Source organism: Mixophyes fleayi, chromosome 9 (genome assembly GCF_038048845.1).
Source record: "Mixophyes fleayi isolate aMixFle1 chromosome 9, aMixFle1.hap1, whole genome shotgun sequence".
NCBI lineage: Eukaryota > Metazoa > Chordata > Amphibia > Anura > Limnodynastidae > Mixophyes > Mixophyes fleayi.
This window is the reverse complement of record NC_134410.1, coordinates 121265637-121286874: the sequence shown is the minus strand read 5'-3', so window position 1 is coordinate 121286874 and position 21238 is coordinate 121265637. Positions and strand designations below refer to the sequence as shown.

The 21238-nt window shown below is 40.5% G+C and overlaps 1 protein-coding gene across 1 annotated transcript; it reads left to right on the top strand.

Moving 5' to 3' along the window:
- LOC142101705 (uncharacterized) lies at positions 1-5303 on the top strand. The gene is made up of 3 exons (XM_075186090.1): positions 1-1035; positions 3603-3752; positions 4389-5303. Exons 1-3 carry the CDS (start codon positions 58-60, stop codon positions 4611-4613), a joined length of 1353 nt encoding a protein of 450 aa, XP_075042191.1. The 5' UTR covers positions 1-57; the 3' UTR covers positions 4614-5303.
- Positions 5304-21238: the final 15935 nt, after the last annotated feature.

Here is a 21238-nt window from a genome sequence, read left to right as displayed (position 1 = left end):
TCTGCCAAAGACTAAACCAGGGCTGTGTGCTGTTGTGACAAATAAGAGGCTTTGCTGATGGATTACTCTCTGTGTAACCCCCTGAACTTTTTATCCTATGCCTTTGCTCCTGGTCTGGTGCAGAGTGATGGTGTCCAGTCCAATATCCCTGGACCATATGCTGGCGGTCAGTATGGTATCCCCCAGCAGATCTACCCAGGTCCTACTTTAGGATGCCTGCTTCCCGTTGGACAGGTCCCTGAACCAGTGTATAGTTGGAGCCCTGTACCTCCATACTGGACTGCCACTCAGATGGAACCTGTGGGATTAGTGTATCCACTGAATCACAAGTGTTTCCAGGAACAGCATGTCGCCAGGGAGAACAAGAAAGAGAGTGTGGCTGTGCCACCTGTGCCAGGGAGTGTGGCTGTGCCAGGGAGCCTGGCTGTGCCAGGGAGTGTGGCTGTGCCACCTGTGCCAGGGAGTGTGGCTGTGCCACCTGTGCCAGGGAGTGTGGCTGTGCCAGGGAGTTTGGCTGTGTCTCCTGTGCCAGGGAGCCTGGCTGTGCCAGGGAGTGTGGCTGTGCCACCTGTGCCAGGGAGTGTGGCTGTGCCAGGGAGCCTGGCTGTGCCAGGGAGTGTGGCTGTGTCTCCTGTGCCAGGGAGCCTGGCTGTGCCTGAGAGCCTGGCTGTGCCTGAGAGCCTGGCTGTGCCACCCGTGCCTGAGAGCCTGGCTGTGCCACCCGTGCCTGAGAGCCTGGCTGTGCCACCCGCTGCTTCACCCACTGCTTCTCTATCTTATGCATTAAACAGCTCTTTCAGTGACGTTTTACCGGATCTGCAGACCTCACCCAGGGTTGGTGCAGATTCATCCGCCGCACAGGCCTCCGATGAGCTGTTCAATTTGGGGGTCTCCAGTTCCAGCCCGGACACCAACAACCCTGAGAATAGTTACTCCGCTAGCAGTGAGGGCTGCTGTGCCAGCACTTCCTCCACCGTGACCCCCAAAAAACAATGTACTAGTGTCTCAAGTTCTACAGGTGGTGTCAGAAGAAAGGTCAGTACCCACTATTTCAAATATACTATGTTAAACTAAACCAGGCCCTTCCCTAAAGTCATACAGGCTCTGTGTTCTGGTGTGTTGCTTTGACCCTAGAGTCAGTGATGCTCATGATTTAAAAATAAAACTTGTAGTATATTCAGAATAGCTTTTATGGCTTTGTCTATGCTTAATGTGATTATCTCACCCCTTTAAAGCTGCAGAGTGCATCTGCTGTTCAGGGCAACCCTGCACAATGGAATTTTCTCAAGTTTGTTTTTTAATGCTGTTCGATCTAAATTCCTCATCTTAAAGTAAATAGTGCTGCTTTTCTTAAATGTTTAGGGTTTGTTGGAGTATATGTAAACTATGCTATGTCATAATGTGCCCACTGTACCGTTTGAAACCCTGCAGGATTTTTTTTACCTTGGCAAAACAACCCAAAAAAAAATAAAAATGATTAATATGGCTTTTTGTTAGTATACATACTAGTAAATCAATAAATGTTTCCCCGTTAGTGGATTGGTCACCTGCACAGTGGAGGCAGCTGTCTTGTGGTATGTGAATAGTTGTGGAAATGTAGCCTGTTGCTAAGAACTACTGACCTAAATGTCAACTGTCCTTAACTTCCCTGGACAGTTCCAGTTTGCAGAGGTATCAATCTAAATACAGAAAGTATTATGTATTTTGTAGAATACTGACAAATGGGGACAATCTAGCTTGAATAGAACTCTGGGTGGTGGTTAGAAATCTTTCATTACCAAATAGAAGCATTCAGTGAGAATCTGATACAATGATTCTCTTCCCCTCCTTTACCCAGATAATCTTCCTAAGAAATTGCAGAAGTTTCAAATCTATATAATTTACAAATAGAGGCTTTTCTTCAAAATCATGATGTGCCATGTCTAACATTTTCAAAACTACTAAGTGATGAGAGAAGCTTTTGAAAATACAGACACTTTATAATCCTAAACAATCACAACTTTATATTAATAAATTTATGTAGCGCCACTAAATCCGCAGCGCTGTACAGAGAACTCATTCACATCAGTCCCTGCCCCAATGGAGCTTAGTCTAAATCCCCATACACACATACACATACACATACACATATACACACCCACCCACCAAGAGACTAAGGTCAATTTAATAGCAGCCAATTAACCTACTAGTATGATTGTGGGAGGTAACCGGAGCACCCGGATGAAACCAACAGAAACATGGGGAGAACATACAAATTCCACATAGATAAGGCCATGATCTGGAATTTAACTCATGACCCCAGTGCAGTGAGGCAGAAGTGCTGACCACTGAGCCACCATGATATAGATATACATATATATACTTTTTTATTTTTTTTCTAGCATAAGAAACCTAGGTTACTACAGTAGTGAGGCATTTCTCAGGGATGGTAGAAGGGTACTGTCACCTTATCAGGTACCCCATCTCCCCAACTTCTACCCTTGTGTGGTGCTTTGATGTGAATCTCTCAACCTAATGCTGACCTGCAGCGTCACTATACAATGCCGGTAGCCTTGCAGGTTAAGAAGAAACTTAAGGCCACCCCATTTTGTAGCACAATGGCTCTAGTGGATCGAACTTCATCTGTTGTCTTAACTGTCTGATAGATTAGACTCTTTACTAAACTACTTGACCTGTCCTTTACACCTTTTATCCTTGGTGTGGTACCTAGAAGATGTCTTACTAAAACTTCTAGGGGTCTATTTACTAAACTGCATGCTTGAAGTAGAGATGTTGCCTATAGCGACCAATCAGATTCTAGCTGTCATTTATTTAGTACATTCTACAAAATGACAGCTAGAATCTGATTGGTTGCTATAGGCAACATCTCTACTTCTTCAAACCTGCAGTTTAGTAAATATACCCCCAGTTTTTTCTTTGGGGTATTGATGTGAAATCAATTTTTTGGGGGTAACTCTTAGAAAGCCCCTCCCCCTTCCTGACCACTCCAGTGGGATGACTTATAAGCATTTTTCCACATATATATGTATGATGTATTCTCCGTGTGGTGGTCATATATGACTGATCCATACATCATGGTTAAAGATATTTACCATTCGTTTTGCATCTGTTAAACATTACTGACTTGGTATTGCGATAAATAACTTCAAATAAACTCTCCTAAACGAAATATTCTTGTTGGCCATAAGTGTAATAGCAATCCAGATATGGGTCCTTAAGCATCTGCTACATCCCTAAAATTAATGGCTATCATAGGCAATACTCCCTCAGGCTGTACAACGACACATACAGATCCAGCGATTGGTCATGTGGTTGTATTTGAGTAGTGTTTAGCCATCATCCATGTATTGTGTACATCTAGAATGAAGAGGGTGGTCTGGTGTCCAGAACTTTGTGTGGCTATTGAGCGGCATCACATGCACTCTACTTCGTTAGCTGCTTGTCTTCAGAGGTATAGTCCCTTAGAAGAAGCTGGACCATAAATGATCAAACTGGTGGGATGTATTAAAGCTGCTGTAATCTGGTGTAACTTCTCTAGTAATTAGAGAAGAGTAAATTTCCGTTGAACCCCACACTCATTCATTCTTTCCAACATCAACCAGCGTGCGAAGAGACAAGCCTACACCGTGACGGGAGGGATGACTTTTGAAGAGATCATAAATTCTCTGCTGGAGAGGTACTACAGCCGCACTGTTTATCCAGATGAACAACAAGTTGCCCACATTGCAAATCAGCTCCGTTTGACTCAACAGGTGAGACGGCTTCAGCTAACTACACGTGGGGTGTGTTTGTCTATGAAAAGGACAAGAGTGTTGCAGACCCCCTTCCACACAGAGTATCAAATATTGCGCATTAACCCTCCTAATTATTGAGCAGTATAATCCAAATTCGATCTGGCTGAACAGAATGGAAACCTGGGTTGACCGTTGGGTAGTTTATTGGCCTCGCTAGAACAGATCTGGTCAACCGGTGGCTCTACTGGTGTTAAACTACAAGTTCCAGCATGCCCTGCCAGCTATCAGCTGACTACTGGCAAAGCATGCTGGGGCTTGTAGTTTAACACCTGAAGAGCCTCAGGCTGGCCAGGCCTCTACTAGAAGTCGTGTGAATCTCGTACTGTTCAGTGTTTGAAAAGCTGCAAATTATTCCCAAATCTAATCATGCAGACTTTGGGTTGTATTTTGGTGTCCGGTTAGGGTGGGTTAAGCCTACACTACCAGCTTCTATTCTAAAGACTTCTTCCATTAAGGTCCTACTGCTGTGACGTCTCTTTAGTGGACTCTCTTGTGTGTACCCCAGGAAAAGTGGTCGCTTTAGAGCAGTATAGAAAATATTCTTCTGGTTGTCGGAGCTTTCAACTGGTTAACATGTTCTCGTTTACTCAACAGCAAGTTAGCGACTGGTTTGAAAAACGAAGATCGGCGCAGAGGCAACAGACGCGGACGTACAATCCACACCACTTACCAGCACCGTACTACCAGCCACAGCGTTTCCCCTACATGGGTTACCCAATGCCCGCCCTGGGATACCTTCCACCTATGAACATGCCAGCGTACCCTATGTTTATGACATACAGCCCACCCATGCAATTTGGGATGCCCCTTGAGTGGTGACCATCGACTTGCCTATAACCTTATTTGTTAGTTTTTTGTTTGTTTGTTTTTTCTTTTACTTTTTTTTTTTATTGGTTGGATAAAGATTCTCTGTAGCTGGCTTCTACTTGGAATCTTTAAGTCAACATTTTATCAAATATTTTTACAATATGCTGCACAAAAAAACCTTGAACCAACAATCGTCCTGAGAACAAGCAATGTGTTTAATTTTTACGTTGTGAATAATTGTTGGCTGACAAAGCATGATGGAAGATATAAATCTCTGGTTGCCAATATAGCTACTGGGCATTTAAAGATGATCCCTTTCTACAGACATCTCATGATAACCGTTTGCATAGGGGTTGTCGTGACTAAAGTTTATTTTAAAACTATAGTCTAACCTACCATGATTGGCAAGTGCTATGGCGAAATATGTTCTTAAAACAGGATGACGACAAACCCATAATCTACCCCTAACACAAGGTGGCGCTTGGCACCGCAGTGTTTGAAGTGCAGTTTCTACCTTGCTTATGTAGTCAGTAACCATGGTTTTATGGGAGCTGTAATCTATTTATCCTGTGTCTTAATTCTCACAGTTGTGGACTCCAGTAACATCATGCATTGGATTGTAAATATATAGGTTTAGGTTTCTGTGAGATGCAATGAATTTAACCTTGTTGCACATGTATTAAACTACCTTTTAGTTCAAAAGAGCGTACTGTCTGTTTCAAGAGTTCTAAAACGCTTCAAAGTCATAACCTAGTAACAAGACTTTTGTTCTAACCGTTTTTTTTTTTTTTTGTTTTTTAAAACGACTTTATTTGGCTATCAAAATGTGTGGAGTACAGTCATGATCACACTTTAAAATAGATCAATGTTCAAACTAACATAAATGCTAATTGGTAAAGATGTTTGTAACTGTATGGAAAGATTACAAATTGGTTATAGGGAAGGTCAGATATAAGGGGGGAAGAAGCAAGGGTATGGGCAAAGGTGGTAAGGGGTAGCTGGTGGTGGTTGTCAACAGGGAAGTACTCTGATGCTCCTTGTGGAAGGCAGGTATTCACATTGAGTTCCTTGCAGACCAGGTGCAGAGATTTGTTTGGTCAGTCATGTATCCACCTCCTGTGTTAGAGTTCTAGCAGAGCACGCTAGAATGTTTGTAGTACTGGGGTGTGCTCTAATTTCCATTCTGCTTTATTTAAGGGCTTCATCTCATGGAAGGTATAAGCTGGTTTAAATGCTTAGGAGCAGATTCAATTTGACATGAGGTGACTCTGTCTCCAGAACAGTTTGGAGACTTCCTATTTATTTTTTTTACATTTTTTTTTAAGTCATTGGATAGTACATAACTGATAACTAGATAGTTTTGTATAATTGCCAAAAAGGCCAAGATAAGTACGTAGTGAAAGATGGCGAAGAATGAACAAGATGCAACAGTGATATGGAGTACAGCTTTCTCCTCAGTCTGTCTGAGAAAGTGGACATAGAGAACTCCAATCAAACATTGTGGGGTCTAATCATCATTTATTTATATAGCGCCACTAATTCCGCAGCGCTGTACAGAGAACTCGCTCGCATCAGTCCCTGCACCACTGGAGCTTACAATCTAAATGCTCTAACATACACACCAAGAAAGACAGAGGTCTGATTCATTGAGGTGTGCTAAACCGATGTATGTAGGGCGTACGCGCATCTGTATTCAACAAGGAGCTGTTGTAAAGATACGTCTGCTCTACTGATAGACGGTATACTGCAGGGTACGTCCAATATATACGGTATGTGGCATATAAAGTTCCGAAAGAGTGCAAAGAAAAAAATGTCACCTGATAATAGAGATTAAATAAAAGATGTTACATTAAAAAATATCCTCCCATAAAATACATTTATTAGGATGTTATGAATGTCTACTGTACATAAATACATTTTTACAGTTGCACCTGATTGCAAGCATATTATATCATACACATACAGCCATCATCACTAGTAATCAGCAATTACATCTGCCCTGGAGCAAGTGATATAACAGAAAAATACGTACCTTAGATATGCCCAAAGCTTGAGTTTGGCACGCCCTTACCAGGGGCAAACGAAGCATTTACAGAGGCGTTTCCATGCCAGGCCGCCAGTGGGTGTGACCAGCATGCATGGGGGTGTGGTTATAATTTTAGACAGTGCTTGGCTGGTCTCCAACTCTTTCTATCCCCATAATATACATGGGCAATGCTGCGTGCACTACTGTTAGGTGCACGCAGCTCTCTCTCTTCGAGCTGTGTGAAGCAGGGGCAGGGTTCAGCCACTTGAATTATACAATGCCCCAGGCTTGGAGGGGAGTTTACAGGCACTAGGAAACACCCCCTTGGTTTGCTTATGCTTACTGTACATTGACTCATTGTCCCTGAAATCATAGGCTGTAGTAGGGTCCTTTGTAGTCGATGAACTGGACGTGGCGCATGCACAGAGCGACTTTATGCAAAATATGTCCCATATCGACACTTCTGAGTCAGCCCCTATTCCCAGTTCTACCCTCACAGTTCATATTCTTCCACCAACTTTCTGAACACTGATTGACCTTTACCTAAGAAAAATAGCCCTCCTCTACACCCAGTATTTAGGGAAATGGTCAGTGACTTACAACTCAAAATACCAGCTTTGAAAGCTTCCTGTTTTATTCAATAAAGTGCTATCAGATTAGGACAGCTATAGACCTCTCCTATTGGTGGAAACCTTGTGCACCCAATCGTCTGTGCTTTTTTGTACTGCACTATATTGATTTATCATGGCTATTAATGATCTATCTTGCTCAATAACCCTAAAATGTATCACTTCCCCTGTTCACTGAGGGCTGCAAAGGAGAACGGAGGAGAGAGATTAGGTCACAATGGTTGAAGTGTTCCTCTTTCAGGCAAATGTTTAATTGCTGGCAACATGTGCCAGAACAGTTATAAAATTCTTTCTAGGTGGTCTGGTTACCCACCACCCCCCAGAGCGTGTAGTCGTCCGGCTCAATAGAACGTTGGGACGCGTTCCAACAAACTCGGAACTCTTCAATATGTGTTGTGGTTATGCCAAATTCCAACCGTCCTTTGTGATCTGAGGTTGTAGAAATTATACACAAGGTCACAATTATTAACCTTTCTAATCCAGTGGCTTTGTCACTAACATCAGATCAAATTTTCTCTTGTATTTACCCCCAAATATATTTAGATACGCCGACGTTACCGCCTTGATTTGAAAGGAAGGAAATCATATATTATTAATTATTGGAATTCAAAATTTTATTGAATCTATTGAAAGTTTCTTTGAAAGCTTCAACTTCAAAACTTCAGGTTTTGGAGAAATGATGTTGCTTCGTTTTTGATACGAGAGCATCAATATTGGGGCATTTTGATGTCAGAGCAATTTGGATACAGTCTTCAGCGTCCAATTGATTTCTCTGCTTTGTTTTTATGTTCGTTAGAGTGGAAAATCCTTGTTCGCAAAGGTAGGTTGTTGCAAAAGGCAGCAGCTTTTTGACTGCCTCCTCGTGTGCAATTTTGATGCCTTTGTAGCTGTTGACATCCAAATATATGACAGATCTGCTTTGTTTTCAAATGCAAAACGTGCTTCATTATTGTATCGAAGCTCAAGAAGTGCCTCTGCCAACCCTTGAGGACCTTCCAGTACAACAGCATTTTCACATTTAAAGGGGTCTACAATCCAATGACAGCATGTGAATTGCCAGCATCAACCCCAGGAATTTCATTTTTACCCCATTTGGGGTCATTTACCCCTGTTTCTTGATCACTGTATTAAGGCATTTATTAGCCGCGGTTGTGTTCAGTTTTTGGAAGGCATTGGAAGTTAAAGTGGCGCTGCAATCTCTGTGGCGCCTTATAACCATATTAGTACTGGATAGACCGCTAGAGACATAATAACAATGAGTGGACAGTTTTGGGATAATCTTCTCACAATGCTTTCCATGTGGTGCAAGATGCCAGTCAGCAAATAATTAAGTTTTTGGGATAATTAATTACGGTGCGAACACACTAGCATGCATTATTTTCTGGTGTTTGACCTGCGGATTACACGGCCACCCGTGTGAAGAGCAGACGAGTGCAAGCCCTTGGGATCACAGATCCTTCGCTCTACCTACAGTACTATCAGACTGCTTTCTTCATATGGTATTTCATCTTCAACATCACAATTATATAAATAGCCCAAGGATATCCTGTAACATAGTGAAAATACACATATCTAACCTTTCCATCTTATGCTGCTTTTCTCCTCAATGGTAACAAAATTTACAATTATATTTAATAAGACCTTTTGTGAGACTCCAAAACTTGTGATTGTGACATCAAATTATTTTCTCTTCCCTTATTTGTGCTGAGCTGAGTTCAGATGTACGGCGGTATGTCACAACAATACACGATAAACTTCATGTCCGAAGCATTGGTCCATAGATGTCACATTAAAACAAATATATATGTAGAAATGTTTATGGTGTAAGGGCCTGATTCATTAAGGAAAGTTAAGCAAAAGTAAGTCGGTAAGGCTAAACCATGTTGCATTGGAGGGGGAGGGAAATTTAAAATGTGAGGACAGATTTATAGTTGGGGTAGGGCATGTCCTAGATCAACTTTAAATTTCAGTGTAAAAATAAAGCTATCAAGTATTTGTGTACTTCATGAAATAAAACAGCCAGTATTGAACTTATGTGCAAAATAACACCCCTTGCATTGTAACATGGTTCTGTCCAGAAAACTTGAGTAAGAAAACGTACTAAATTATTTTGCTTAACTTTCTTTAATGGATCAGGCCCTAAATCATCATCATCTGTTTATATAGCGCCACTAATTCTGCAGCACTCTACAGAAAACTCACATCAGTCCCTGCCCCATTGGAGCTTACAGTCTAAATTCACTAACATACAGTAACCAAGAAAGAGAGAGACTAGGGTCAATTTTGAGAGAGGACAATTAACCTACCAGTATGTTTTTTGAGTGTGGGAGGAAACCGGAGCACCCGGAGGAAACCCATGCAAACACGGAGAGAACTTACAAACGCTACACAGATAAGGCCGTGGTCGGGAATTGAACTCAATCTCGAAACTTCCTCCACTGGGTGAAATGCTAACGCTGTTCTAAGCATCTGGACACATGTCAGTAAGACAGATGCTTAATTGAATGGAAAGTGTGTTATCCAAACTGTCTTTGTGCAAGGAATGTTATTGGCCAGTGTATATGGTTGTTTATGATGATCCCCTCTTTGGCCACACGCACACCCAATCACGGCTGGAGAGGAAGCAGTGGATGAGTTGACCTCAAACTGAGGAGCCGTAGACGCCTGATCCTGCAATAAAACCAGCTGTCTGTCCAGCAATCCAGCAATTTGACAGCCTGTTGCTATGTCCCATCTATCAGAGTTAATCTCAACTTGGGGTAGATTTATCAAACACTCTAAAAAATGGAACGTATAAGTGTTGCCCATAGCAACCAATCAGATTCTAGCTATCATTCTGTAGAATGTAGTAGATTAATGATAGCTAGAATCTGATTGGTTGCTATGGGCAACTCCTGCACTTTTCCATTTTAGAAAGTTTAATAAATCTACCCCTTGTGTCACAAAAGGAAAATATAATTTGTTGCCTTTATTTGTTTTGGTGGACAACCAAGTGGAGCATCAGAATAATTCAGAGTCCCCTGATGGTCAGAAATGCAATCAATTCTTTTGGGGACCACCACTTTTGGGGTCGCCAGACAATGGTACAGTGACATTCGAGGTCTCCGCACAATGTCTCTCTGATATTTAGTTTCCCAGCTGAAAAAAACCAAGATGAGCACTGCAGGTCGATGGGACAGCCTGCTTGAGATAACCTCCTAATTTCACGCCATCACTTTATATTGTGACGGGCACGGAACTCGTTGCAAGAAGTACACTCAGTGGTCTGGTTCAAAAATCAGAATAAACAGTCGATCAATTCTAAAAAAAAAAAAAGGTGCAACAATAACCTACACTATTAGATAGATGCAGCAGAAAAATTCTAAGTGGTATATTTACTAAACTGCGGGTTTGAAAAAGTGGAGATGTTGCCCATAGCAACCAATCAGATTCCAGCTGTCATTTTATAGAATGTACTAAATAAATGACAGCTAGAATCTGATTGGTTGCTATAGGCAACATCTCTACTTTTTTAATCTGACACAGCTATGCAAATGCTTGTTAGCATAACATACGTCAGTTGTTCTTTGCTTGTTTTTTTGTTTGTTTTAAAAAATTACTGCAATAAAAAACACAATTACAAAATAAAAAGACATATTTGCTCTACAGCTGCCATTCTTCTTGCTGTCTGAATGTTGGATCTTCCTGGAAGACCTTAACGCATAACATTTTGACATTAAGCAGCGAACAGTCGCTGAATGATTGTGTTCAGTTACAGTATCTCCATTTCAACACTGAGATTTCCTCCTACACTGTGAATTTCCTGTCTCTTACATTTGCTCTCCTGTGGGGATTTCTTAAGATGCCGACATGAAAGGTGCCCTAAGTGCCAGTGGGTGGGCGTTGTACAACGCCAAAAAAGGCATCAGTTTAAATATGTAGCCAAAATGTTAAATGTCTCAGATTTTTTCAGACTTTAAAACTGAACTGCAGCCATACGAAGAAGTTAATGTTTTATTTTTAAAGACAGCAACATTTTCAGATACCTGTTTTTTTTTATTCCTGACTTACAATAGATTTGGCAGTAAGGGCATGTGGGCAACATATAGATGCATATTGGTGCCTTATTTTGCACTTGTGGCTCCGTTCACCTGGATGGGGGGATCAGGGCGTTAACGTGCAGGTGCAGCAGAGTAAGAGTGTACTTTGAACTGCACAGATCTTGAAATATGTTCCTTAGGAGAAGTCAAAATTACTCTCCCAGAACGGGCTCATACGCTGCACAATGTTCACATCTTCGAGCGCAACGGGATTTCAGGGAGGGGCGGGGAAGGGTACGTGTACACGTAGTCACGGGACAGTAAGGGCGTGCCAATCTCGAGCACACGCAGCAGTGTCCAATCCAAGCTCTCGCCATCGTTCTGGTTCTTGTTTTTCAGCCGTATCTCTTGCTCCAACTACAGGTCTAGTCTAAGTGTCAGTTACTCGTATGCATGCTATAACATGTGTTTGTAAACAGGAGCCATTGCAAAAATATATCTTATGTACAGTAGACATTCACAGCATCCTAACAAATGTATTTCTTTGTAAAAAAAATGCATTTTATTTTTTAATGTTGTTATCATTAATGCCTATATTATTAACGGCTGACATTAATTAGTTCTTGTGGGTTTTTTTCTGTGCGTTCTCTCTTGATTTAATATTCCACATAGGTATAGGACCTATCCTGCAGTAACTTAGTAGTAGGGCACAGCAGACCTACAGCCGAACTCATCACCGTACGTACCCTCACATCCGTTCCTTGTTGAATTCGGGCGCACGTATACCCGATTTGCGTGCATTTTAAAACAAACCACATTGCGCTCAGTGGGCCTAATTCATTACGGAAAGCAAAGCAAGAAAATTAGTAATTTTTTATTATTTTTATTATTTATTTATTATTTTATTATTTTGTACATAAGGAAAATACTGGCTGCTTTTTCGTGTAGGATGCAAATACTAGATAGCTTTATTTTTACTGACATTAAAAGTTGATCTAGGACATGCCTTACCCAAACTATAAATCTGTCATCACATTTTAAAGTTACCTCCCCCTCCCCTCCAATGCAACATGGTTTTGCCCAGGTGCAAAGTTACTCATTTTATTTGCTTTTTTATTTTCCTTAATGAATCAGGCCCAGTATGCACACTCTAAATCATTAAGTATAGACAGTGGCAATTCATATGTGTTATTTTGATATGAAGTACATGGATTTGTTTGATATTCTGCATAAGAACCCGTCTTTGTCTCATTCAAGTTGTGAGCGTCACAGTTCTCAGTATGCCAGCAAAGAATTGTAACACAGGAAGAGCTTGTGGTTTTCACTGCTTTCATCTAAATATATATATATATATATATTTTCCTAACTAGAAAGGGAGGGGTACAGGTGTAAACCAGTCTATATCGCTGCTATGGACTGTTTGTGGCTGGGTATTAGATGATTATTAATAATTTTCTATATTTTTATTCTTTTTTTTAGGAAAAAGGACGGTTTAAAAAAACATAAAACAAATAAAAATAACAACATTTTACCTTACAGTAAAACTATGCTATTAATGTACTACTTGCCCTGATTTTTACAAACCAAATACAGTATTTATTTATTTTTTTAAAATACGTTTTATTAATAACATCAGATGTTGACAGTATTTTTTTTTTTTTTTAAAGTTTTTATTTTTGAAAGGTCACAAACAAGCATCAGTCCAATATAGTATCCGTAACAATCAAGTCAAACAAGTTCAAGGACCTATACATTCAGTGTATATCATACAGAACAGAAACATGATATTGACCAAATTTTAATTGTAGGGAAAGAAGAGAGAGGAAACAGAGAAAAGAGAAGTTGGTCAGGGAGAGATAAGCCAGTTAGACTAGGGGGGGGGGGGGCGGTGTGGCAAAACCGCCAATAGAGGAAAAAGAGGGGCAAAGCAGGAGAAGGGAAGAAGAAAGAAAGAAGGGGAAGGCAAGGGAGGGGAGGCGGTAAAGAATCGAGGAAGGGTATCAAGTGGAATATTGCAGGGGAGTCAAATGGCAAAAGGAGTTTGAACTTGAAAAAATGACATCCACGGTGCCCAAATTTTGTTAAATGATTTAGAAGTATTACGCAGTATGCATGTCATAAACTCAATTTTGTATGAGTGCCAGACTCTATTGATAATTGCCTTCAGAGTAGGCATGGTGGATGTTTCCAATTAGTGGCAATTTGACACAGCGCTGCAGAAACTATATGGCGGAACATTTTGGTTTGATGTGTAGTAGCAGATGGAAATCCAAGTGGGAGAAGGAAAAACCTAGGAGAGAATGGGATGTCAACCTGCAGAATCTGAGACGCGAAGTCCCTTAGCTCCAACCAGAATGGGGCAAGCTTGGGGCACTGCCACCAAATATGGAGGAAGGACCCTTCCGACGAACATCCTCTCCAGCATGAGCTGGATGTGTCCGGGAAGATTTTTTGCAATTTGGTTGGGACCAGGTACCATGGATAAAGAAGCTTATAGGCGTTTTCTTTCAGCTTCACACAGATTGAGCTAGAGGCCGTGTTAGACTTTATTTCATCCCAATCCTCTCTATCCAAGGGGCCTTCCAAATCTTCCTCCCAGGCTCGCTCATGGGAGTCTTGGATGTCTAAGTTAGGGACTCTCAGTTCCCAATATAATCAAGATATAAGGCCATTGGTAGAGGATCGCCGGAGAAAAAGTGATTCGAATGAGGTCAAAGGCCTGATTCTTAAAGTTAATTTAGTGGTGGAGTGAAAATTTCTAAGTACTGAAAAAAGAAGGTGTTGGGAATAATAAATTTGGTTTTTATGTCTGCGAATGAGGGAAAAGAAGCGTCTTTAGTGATATCATTAAGATAATAAACATCATTCCTTTTCCAAAATTCAAAGGATGAGGCTATACGACCTGGTGGAAAATCTGGGTTGTCAAAGAGAGGGATGATTGGACTAGGAGCCGGGGCGAGATTAAACTTTGTGTTCGGTCCCAGATTGAAAGCGAATGTGATACAATTGGGTGATAAGTAGCGGACCGAGGACGCTTAGTGCGAGGGAGCCACAGGAGAGAGGAGGGGGAAGAAATACCCAGGCTCCCAGCTTCAATCGAGACCCAGACTCTGGGGGAGCCTGAGGAATTCCACAAAATACATTGGGCAAGTTGCGCTGCCAAAAAATAGTTCCTAAAATTGGGGACCCCCAAGTCACCGTCCCGTGTCGATCTTTGTAGAACAAGAAGCCGTACTCTTAGGCGCTTCCCACTCCAAATAAATTGTGACGTGTAGTGTTGTAAGAATTTGAAGACATACGGGGGGATGCGTACGGGAAGGGCTTAAAAAAGATATAGTAACCTGTGTAAAATGTTCATTTTGGCTGAATTGATGCGTCCAATCCAGGAAATGAGATTCTTACTCCAGGTTTCTAAGTCAGATTTAATTTGGGATAATAGTTTTGGGTAATTAGCTTGGAAAAGCTGATTATATTGTTTAGTTATATAAATACCCATGTATTCTATCTCTTTTTGGTGCCATTTAAAGGGGAATTTTTGAGTAAGAGAAGATCTCATACTATCTGTGAGATAGAAATCAAGAGTTTCTGTTTTTTGAGGATTGACTTTGTATCCCGAAATATAACTGTAGGTTTTGATGTCTGCGAGAAGGGGGGGGGGGGGGGGAGAGAAATAGTGGGGTCCGAGAGAGTCAAAAGCACGTCGTCGGCGTATAATGATATTTTATGTTCGGATTTCCCTGTTTTAATTCCATGTATCGCCCCGTTAGATCGGATCTTTGCCGCTAATGGTTCAATTAACAGGGCAAAGATTAAAGGGGATAGTGGGCATCCCTGCCGCTTCCCGTTAGAAATTGAAAATGGGGGGGAAGCGACTCCGTTGGCCACCACCGTTGCTCTAGGGGACTGATACAAAGCTAATAGGCCGTCTGGTGTTATCTATAGCTTGTCGGCCTGGTATAAATCCAACCTGGTCTGGGTGGATCAGGGAGGGGAGAAGGGTGTTCAAGCGGGTCGCTAAAATTTTGGCATAGATTTTAAGGTCCACGTTTAATAGAGAGATAGGTCTATAACTGGAACAGGAGGTAGGATCCTTATCTGGTTTTGGTATAACAACGATAGTGGCCAAAGTCGTCGCCTCGTTAAAAGGTGAACTTTTTAAGATGTTGTTAAAAAAATCTGTCGTATGTGGGGCAAAGTCTTTAGAAATTTTTTTATAATATTGCGCTGTGAATCCGTCCGGGCCAGGAGCCGATGACGATTTCATTGCTTTTATCGCTGAGATCGTTTCTATTTGGGTGATGTCCGCATTCAAGAAAGTGGCATCAGCGTCCGAAAGATGTGGTAGAGCGAGTGATGATAGAAAAGATGTAAGTTCTGAGTCAAGAGATTCAACAGAGGATGAAGTCTCGGGGAGATTGTATAGTGCTTTGTAATAATCATGAAATTCTTGAGCAATTTGCACCGGGTCATACATAGGCTGCGAGTTAGGAGACTTTTTTAAGTTTTGTAATCTGTCCTCGAGATTTTTTCTGCTGAAGTTTGTTGGCGAGCATTGAGTCAGCTTTGTCAGCCTTTTCGTAAAATTGCTGATTTAACTTTTTGAGAGTGTTAGCTGCTCTACGAGAGAGAATTGCATTTAGCTGACCTCTTACTGCAGAAATTTGTGTTTGTAATGTCGAGGAAGGATGAGCTTTGTGCTGGGCAAGGAGGGAGGTTAACTTGGTCTCAAGGGAAATAATTTCTTGGGATGCTAATTTTCTGGCTGTGGAGGATTTGCTAATCAGTCTACCTCGAATGGTAGCCTTATGGGCTTCCCATAAAATGCCCGGGGTAATATCCTCTGAAGTGTTTAGATCAAAATATTCTTTGATTGCGTCTTTAATTTCTTGTTGGGCCGATTGTACCAACAAAAGGGAGTCGTCAAGGCGCCAACGCCTCGAACGTGGGGCTAACTTTATTAGATGTTGACAGTATTTTGTCCAAATTTAGAATCATTTCTGAAAGATTATACATACAGGGGGGTATTCAATTGTTAGCGAGATGCGTTAAAATTTCGCACTCGGAAAAAAAACCAAAAAAAACGCGTTTGTTTTTTTCCTGTTCGAGCGCGTGTTTAAAAAAAAACAAAACCCTCAATTCAATTGTTTTTTTGCATGCACCCCCTCGCGCTCTATTATTGGTCCTAGCGAGTTTGAAATGAGGAGTGGTTAAGGCACTCATTTTACTATAAAAAAATAAAAGTAAATTAATGCAATCAAGAATGGCCCCAGCACTGCAAAGGAGATTGGGCCCCTACACTGCAATCAAGAAGGGCCCCAGCACTGCACAAGAGAATGGGCCCCCACACTGCAATGAAGAAGGGCCCCAGCACTGCAAGCAACAATGGCCCCCCCTGTACAGCAGAATTAAAGATTTTACAAGGAGGTAAATTTTTTTAAATTTACAAACATTTGAACACTGGCCAAGCATGGACATTTGTAAGGTACAAATATTTGTGGGACAGTGGGCAAGCCGGACCTTTCTTCGAAGGTAAAAATATTTGTTGGGACTTTGCGTAAATGAGTGTGTGTAAGTAAAGCATCATAAAACTGAGGATTTCGTCCATGGTGAGTATTTTTTTTTTATTTATTAAAATCTATGGTGTACATAAGGGTGTTTACTGTATTTCTTGGGGTTTTATTATTTTTAATAAAGATTTGTGGTTGGAATGAGGGTGTTGTGCTTTTATTTAACATTTTGCTTTGTGGAACTACAGATCACAGCCAACCGTGGGTGTAAGAGCATGTTGGCACTTGTGGTTCTACTACAAGTGCAAACATGCCCTGGGTGCTATGGGTACGCTGGTGCTTGTAGTTAGACAAGTAGCAGCATGCCCACACTATTTAGGACAACATGGCTGGCTGGGACATGTAGTTCCACAAATCAAATTTTTTTTTTTTTTTTTTATCCAAAATCCCCATTTATTACCCTACTACCCATAGCCCAGGGGTAGTAGGAAGAGCCCTAGTGCTATCGGCACTGGCCTGGGTGTCCCTAGAGGGGTGGCCCGCTTACATTTTTCAGCGGACCACAATCCCTAGGGAATCCAGGCCAGCGCTGAACAGTCCGTGGGTGTTTAGTCATTATGGCCGTGGGACCCAAACGGCGTATCACCCCGGCTGGTTTGCCTAGTGCTGGTTCAATTAAATTAGGGGGAGCCCTACGTCAAATTTTTCACACAATAGCCTGCCAGCACTAGGGCAAAGACTAAATAGAGTGGGGAGCAAACGATTTGGCTTTTAAAAAAAAAATAAAAAAACATGATACTTTTTGAAAAAAATAATATAAAAAGTTTAATTACATGCACCACTATGGTTTTTTCTAAAGGGGGAAATTTCCAAAAATTATTAATTATTATACACTTTTTTAAAGTACTTTTCTTTTTTTAGGTTACTTTTATGAACTTTTACACCTATTTTTTCAGTTTAATGTATATTATTCGTAACTTAATAAAGAATTTTTTTCTTTGAGCAGACCATGGAGGTGCGAGATAAAACAGCAGATTTGCCTTTTTCACACTCGGCGTTAAAAAACAATTGAATAGCTTTTTCCGCTAAGGGTTCGCAGCCAGCCTATACTTTAACATTGACAAACGCTTGGAGCGGGATAACACCGTTTCGGTAAAAAAATAAAAAAGATTAGAATTGCGTGAGAAGTTTTCGCGCTCCAAAATAAGGTAAAATAGCAAAAAAATGACTTTGCACGCTCGAACTTCCAAACTCGCTAACAATTGAATACCCCCCACAGAGTTATGAACTAGATCCCAGCTGCAAAGCACCGATAATGTGGAGAATATTAACGTATACTGATTTTGGTTCTTTGAAAGCCCTGTAGAAAACTGGTGATTAATATACATTGATACTGATTTTATTTTAAACAGTACTAATTCACTTTCAGATAATGGTCTTTTGCATTCAGAGAGCTGTCTGGGTAAAAACAAAAAAAAAATAACCAGCAGTTTTCTATATTGTAAATAGAATTAAAGGTGTTGAAAAAATAGCTGATTTAAAGTTATGATTGCATTTAATTCCTAAAAATACAAATTTTCTTTTATGTTAGATATCATGGCGCAACAAAACTGCAGCGTTAGACAGTTGGTATAAGAAAATCATAAAAAAAAGAATTAAACATATAGGGGCGTATTCAATTGTTCCTTCGGCCGCCGGAAAAACGAGCGCGTTAAAACTATTACTGTTTATACAGTAATTACTCGCTGAATTTCAGCGAGTAAATTACCGTATGAACGGTATTTACGCGCAATATTACCGTATAAACGGTAATAGTTTTAACGCGCTCGTTTTTCCGGCGGCCGGAGGAACAATTGAATACGCCCCATAGAACAAGGGTATGCAAAGATGGCAGAGAAGGGTGACAGAGGGTAGAGAGCAGGGCTGTCTTTGGGCACGCTGGGCAACTGCCCAGGGGCCCCTCGAGGGATATACAGGAGCAGATCAGAAGCATGATTAATTATTTATTTGATAATAAATTATTCATAGTTTATAATAATTTTGTTTGTGTTGAACACTTGATTAATAATAAATAATTCATAGTTTGTAATTATTTTGTTTATAATAAAAAAAAAAAAATGTGGATTAATCTCTGTAGTACAGCATGTTTTTTTTAATATTTAAACCTTGACATATTTTGCAGGTAACAATAGATATAAACTTAATTTTATCGATAATTTACATTTTTATTCCTGTCAGTGGTTGTGTAGGTAGGGGCCCCAGTGCACTGCTTTGCCCGGGGGCCCATAATGTTTTTAAGCTGGCCCAGGTAGAGAGTTCCTGATTTATTTGATGTTTAAACAATCTGTCACACTAATAAGTAGCTGGACAGTTAATCTGGAAGAAAATTATTCCTCTATATCACAACAAGTACCATCTCTAAGGGTGGAAAGATCATATGATTGTAAGAGACTACAACATGGAAGATCTGGTCACATGTCGGTTCAGCCATATTGTTTTGTGAACCGTTTTTTTTATACCGCTAACCTTAGTTGTCAAATAGAACTGTTGATAATGACACAAACTATTTGTGACACAACAGTCACTGACACACCTTCACTGCCATATACAAAGTTGTGAGGAGAACGGATGTATACCAAGTAAAAAGATGAAATAAAAATTATTTGTTCACAAACTGAAGCAATTTGGATTTCCATTCTCCTTCACAATATGAATAGTTATTTCATATTTTACACTTGATGGTAGGATCCTTCTAAAAAGCAAATGTGAAGGTATTGCCCATAGCAACCAATCAGATCTTAGCTTTCATATATGTACTACATTCTAGATAAATGAGAGCTAGAATCTTATTGGTTGCTATGGGCAACATCTCCACTTTTCCATTTTAGAAGTTTTGATAAATCTACCCCTTTGATGTCACTTGCCCTGGAGGCCAGAGACATCGCTCACTACAAAGGTCAACACTTTCTAGCAAGAATTGCCATCTACAGAGATTATAGTACATGATGGAGGTTATTAATTGCTGTAGGAAGAGATTTAATATACACAACGCAATTAAACGCAGAACTATTCAGCGATCAAAAATGACTTTAAAAAAAGCAAAGTGATGCAAAAGGGGTGATTGGTGTTTAGCAATGAATTACTCGTGATTAAGTAAACTCTCCGGAATAGTTCTGTCTTTCCATAATATTACTTTGGCGCAAATACTGTCTTGTGTAGTGAGTAATGCTGTTTGGATGTGATGTACACTATTTTCTTCTCCAGCTGTGTCATGATTATGCTGCCACTCCTGTGATTTATTTCACACCTCTGTGAATTTATCCCTCAACACTAAATATAAGAAATCAATACAAGCCATTATTTTTATGGCAATGTTTGGGGGTTTTTTTTGCTATAATTTCCACATTGTTCACCGTTTACTTTAGGTATGATAAAGAAAACCTGCTGGGAGTTTTAGTTCCATGCCAGCCGGAAGGTTACATCTTGCCTAAATTGACAGTGATGTCATAGCACCATAACTGACTGAAATTTCAGCTTTTCGACCTGAGTCGATCAGGACCGTGTCCTAAAGATGTGGGGTGTCCTTTCAGCTTTCTATAAAGGAGTGGATAAGTAAAATATAATGTTTTATTTTTTTAACAGAGCTGCAGAGTAACACCAAACAGTGGATTGTATCTTAATAGTTCTGAACGTTTACATTTTGGCATTGAACGATGCCACCGTTCTAGTTGATGTCACGCATTACAATCTTCAATACGGGGACTTTTGTTACAACACAAGAGTTTCACAACTGCATTTAAAGACTTGATGACTAAAGTAAAAAAAAGGTAAACGGGAACTAGGTCATACAAAACACAGAATTGGGCAATTCTATGGTCAAATGTTTGCAACACATGTAGAAAAGGAAATATGTCATAAATAAATGATAAATGTTGATTAAAGATAATGGCTGTGAATAATTACAGCATTGTTAGATTAGCCAGGTGTACTTGCATCACCTCGAATCCAAACCCTAGAGCCAGCGGGTCTTAATTAATTAATGTCCCTAATTTGTTTTTCTTATTTGTGGATTGACAGTGACTCAGAGACGAGAGTGAGGAAACAATTTCCTCACCCAGCCCTTAACCCTAGTGCTTATATTGGAACACTTTTCAAATATACTTTATTTGGCATCGCAGAAAATAATCCAGACAGATCAAAAATCCAGATGTAATTGAAAACTAATACTAGCGACACATGAGACTTATTGGGTGGATTATAGTAGAAGTTGAAGGGGGATATTGAATTGTCAGCGATGTGGCGGGTGGACATCGCGTGGCGCACCTTGCTGGCAGTTACGGTAGAAATCCTCTCTCATTTTCCCTCGCACCTCTAGGGGGTGCGTGGAATAATAAGTAGAGATTTCTGTCAAACTTCCGCTACGATGTGTCTCGCAGACATTCCGGCTAATTGAATC

Excerpts from the sequence above, each read along its gene's own strand:
- LOC142101705 (XM_075186090.1), top strand. The coding sequence starts at position 58 with ATGGATTACTCTCTGTGTAACCCCCTGAACTTTTTATCCTATGCCTTT. Across the intron at positions 1,036-3,602 it reads CAGGTGGTGTCAGAAGAAAG|CGTGCGAAGAGACAAGCCTA; the intron begins GTCAGTACCCAC and ends AACATCAACCAG. Across the intron at positions 3,753-4,388 it reads AGCTCCGTTTGACTCAACAG|CAAGTTAGCGACTGGTTTGA; the intron begins GTGAGACGGCTT and ends TTTACTCAACAG.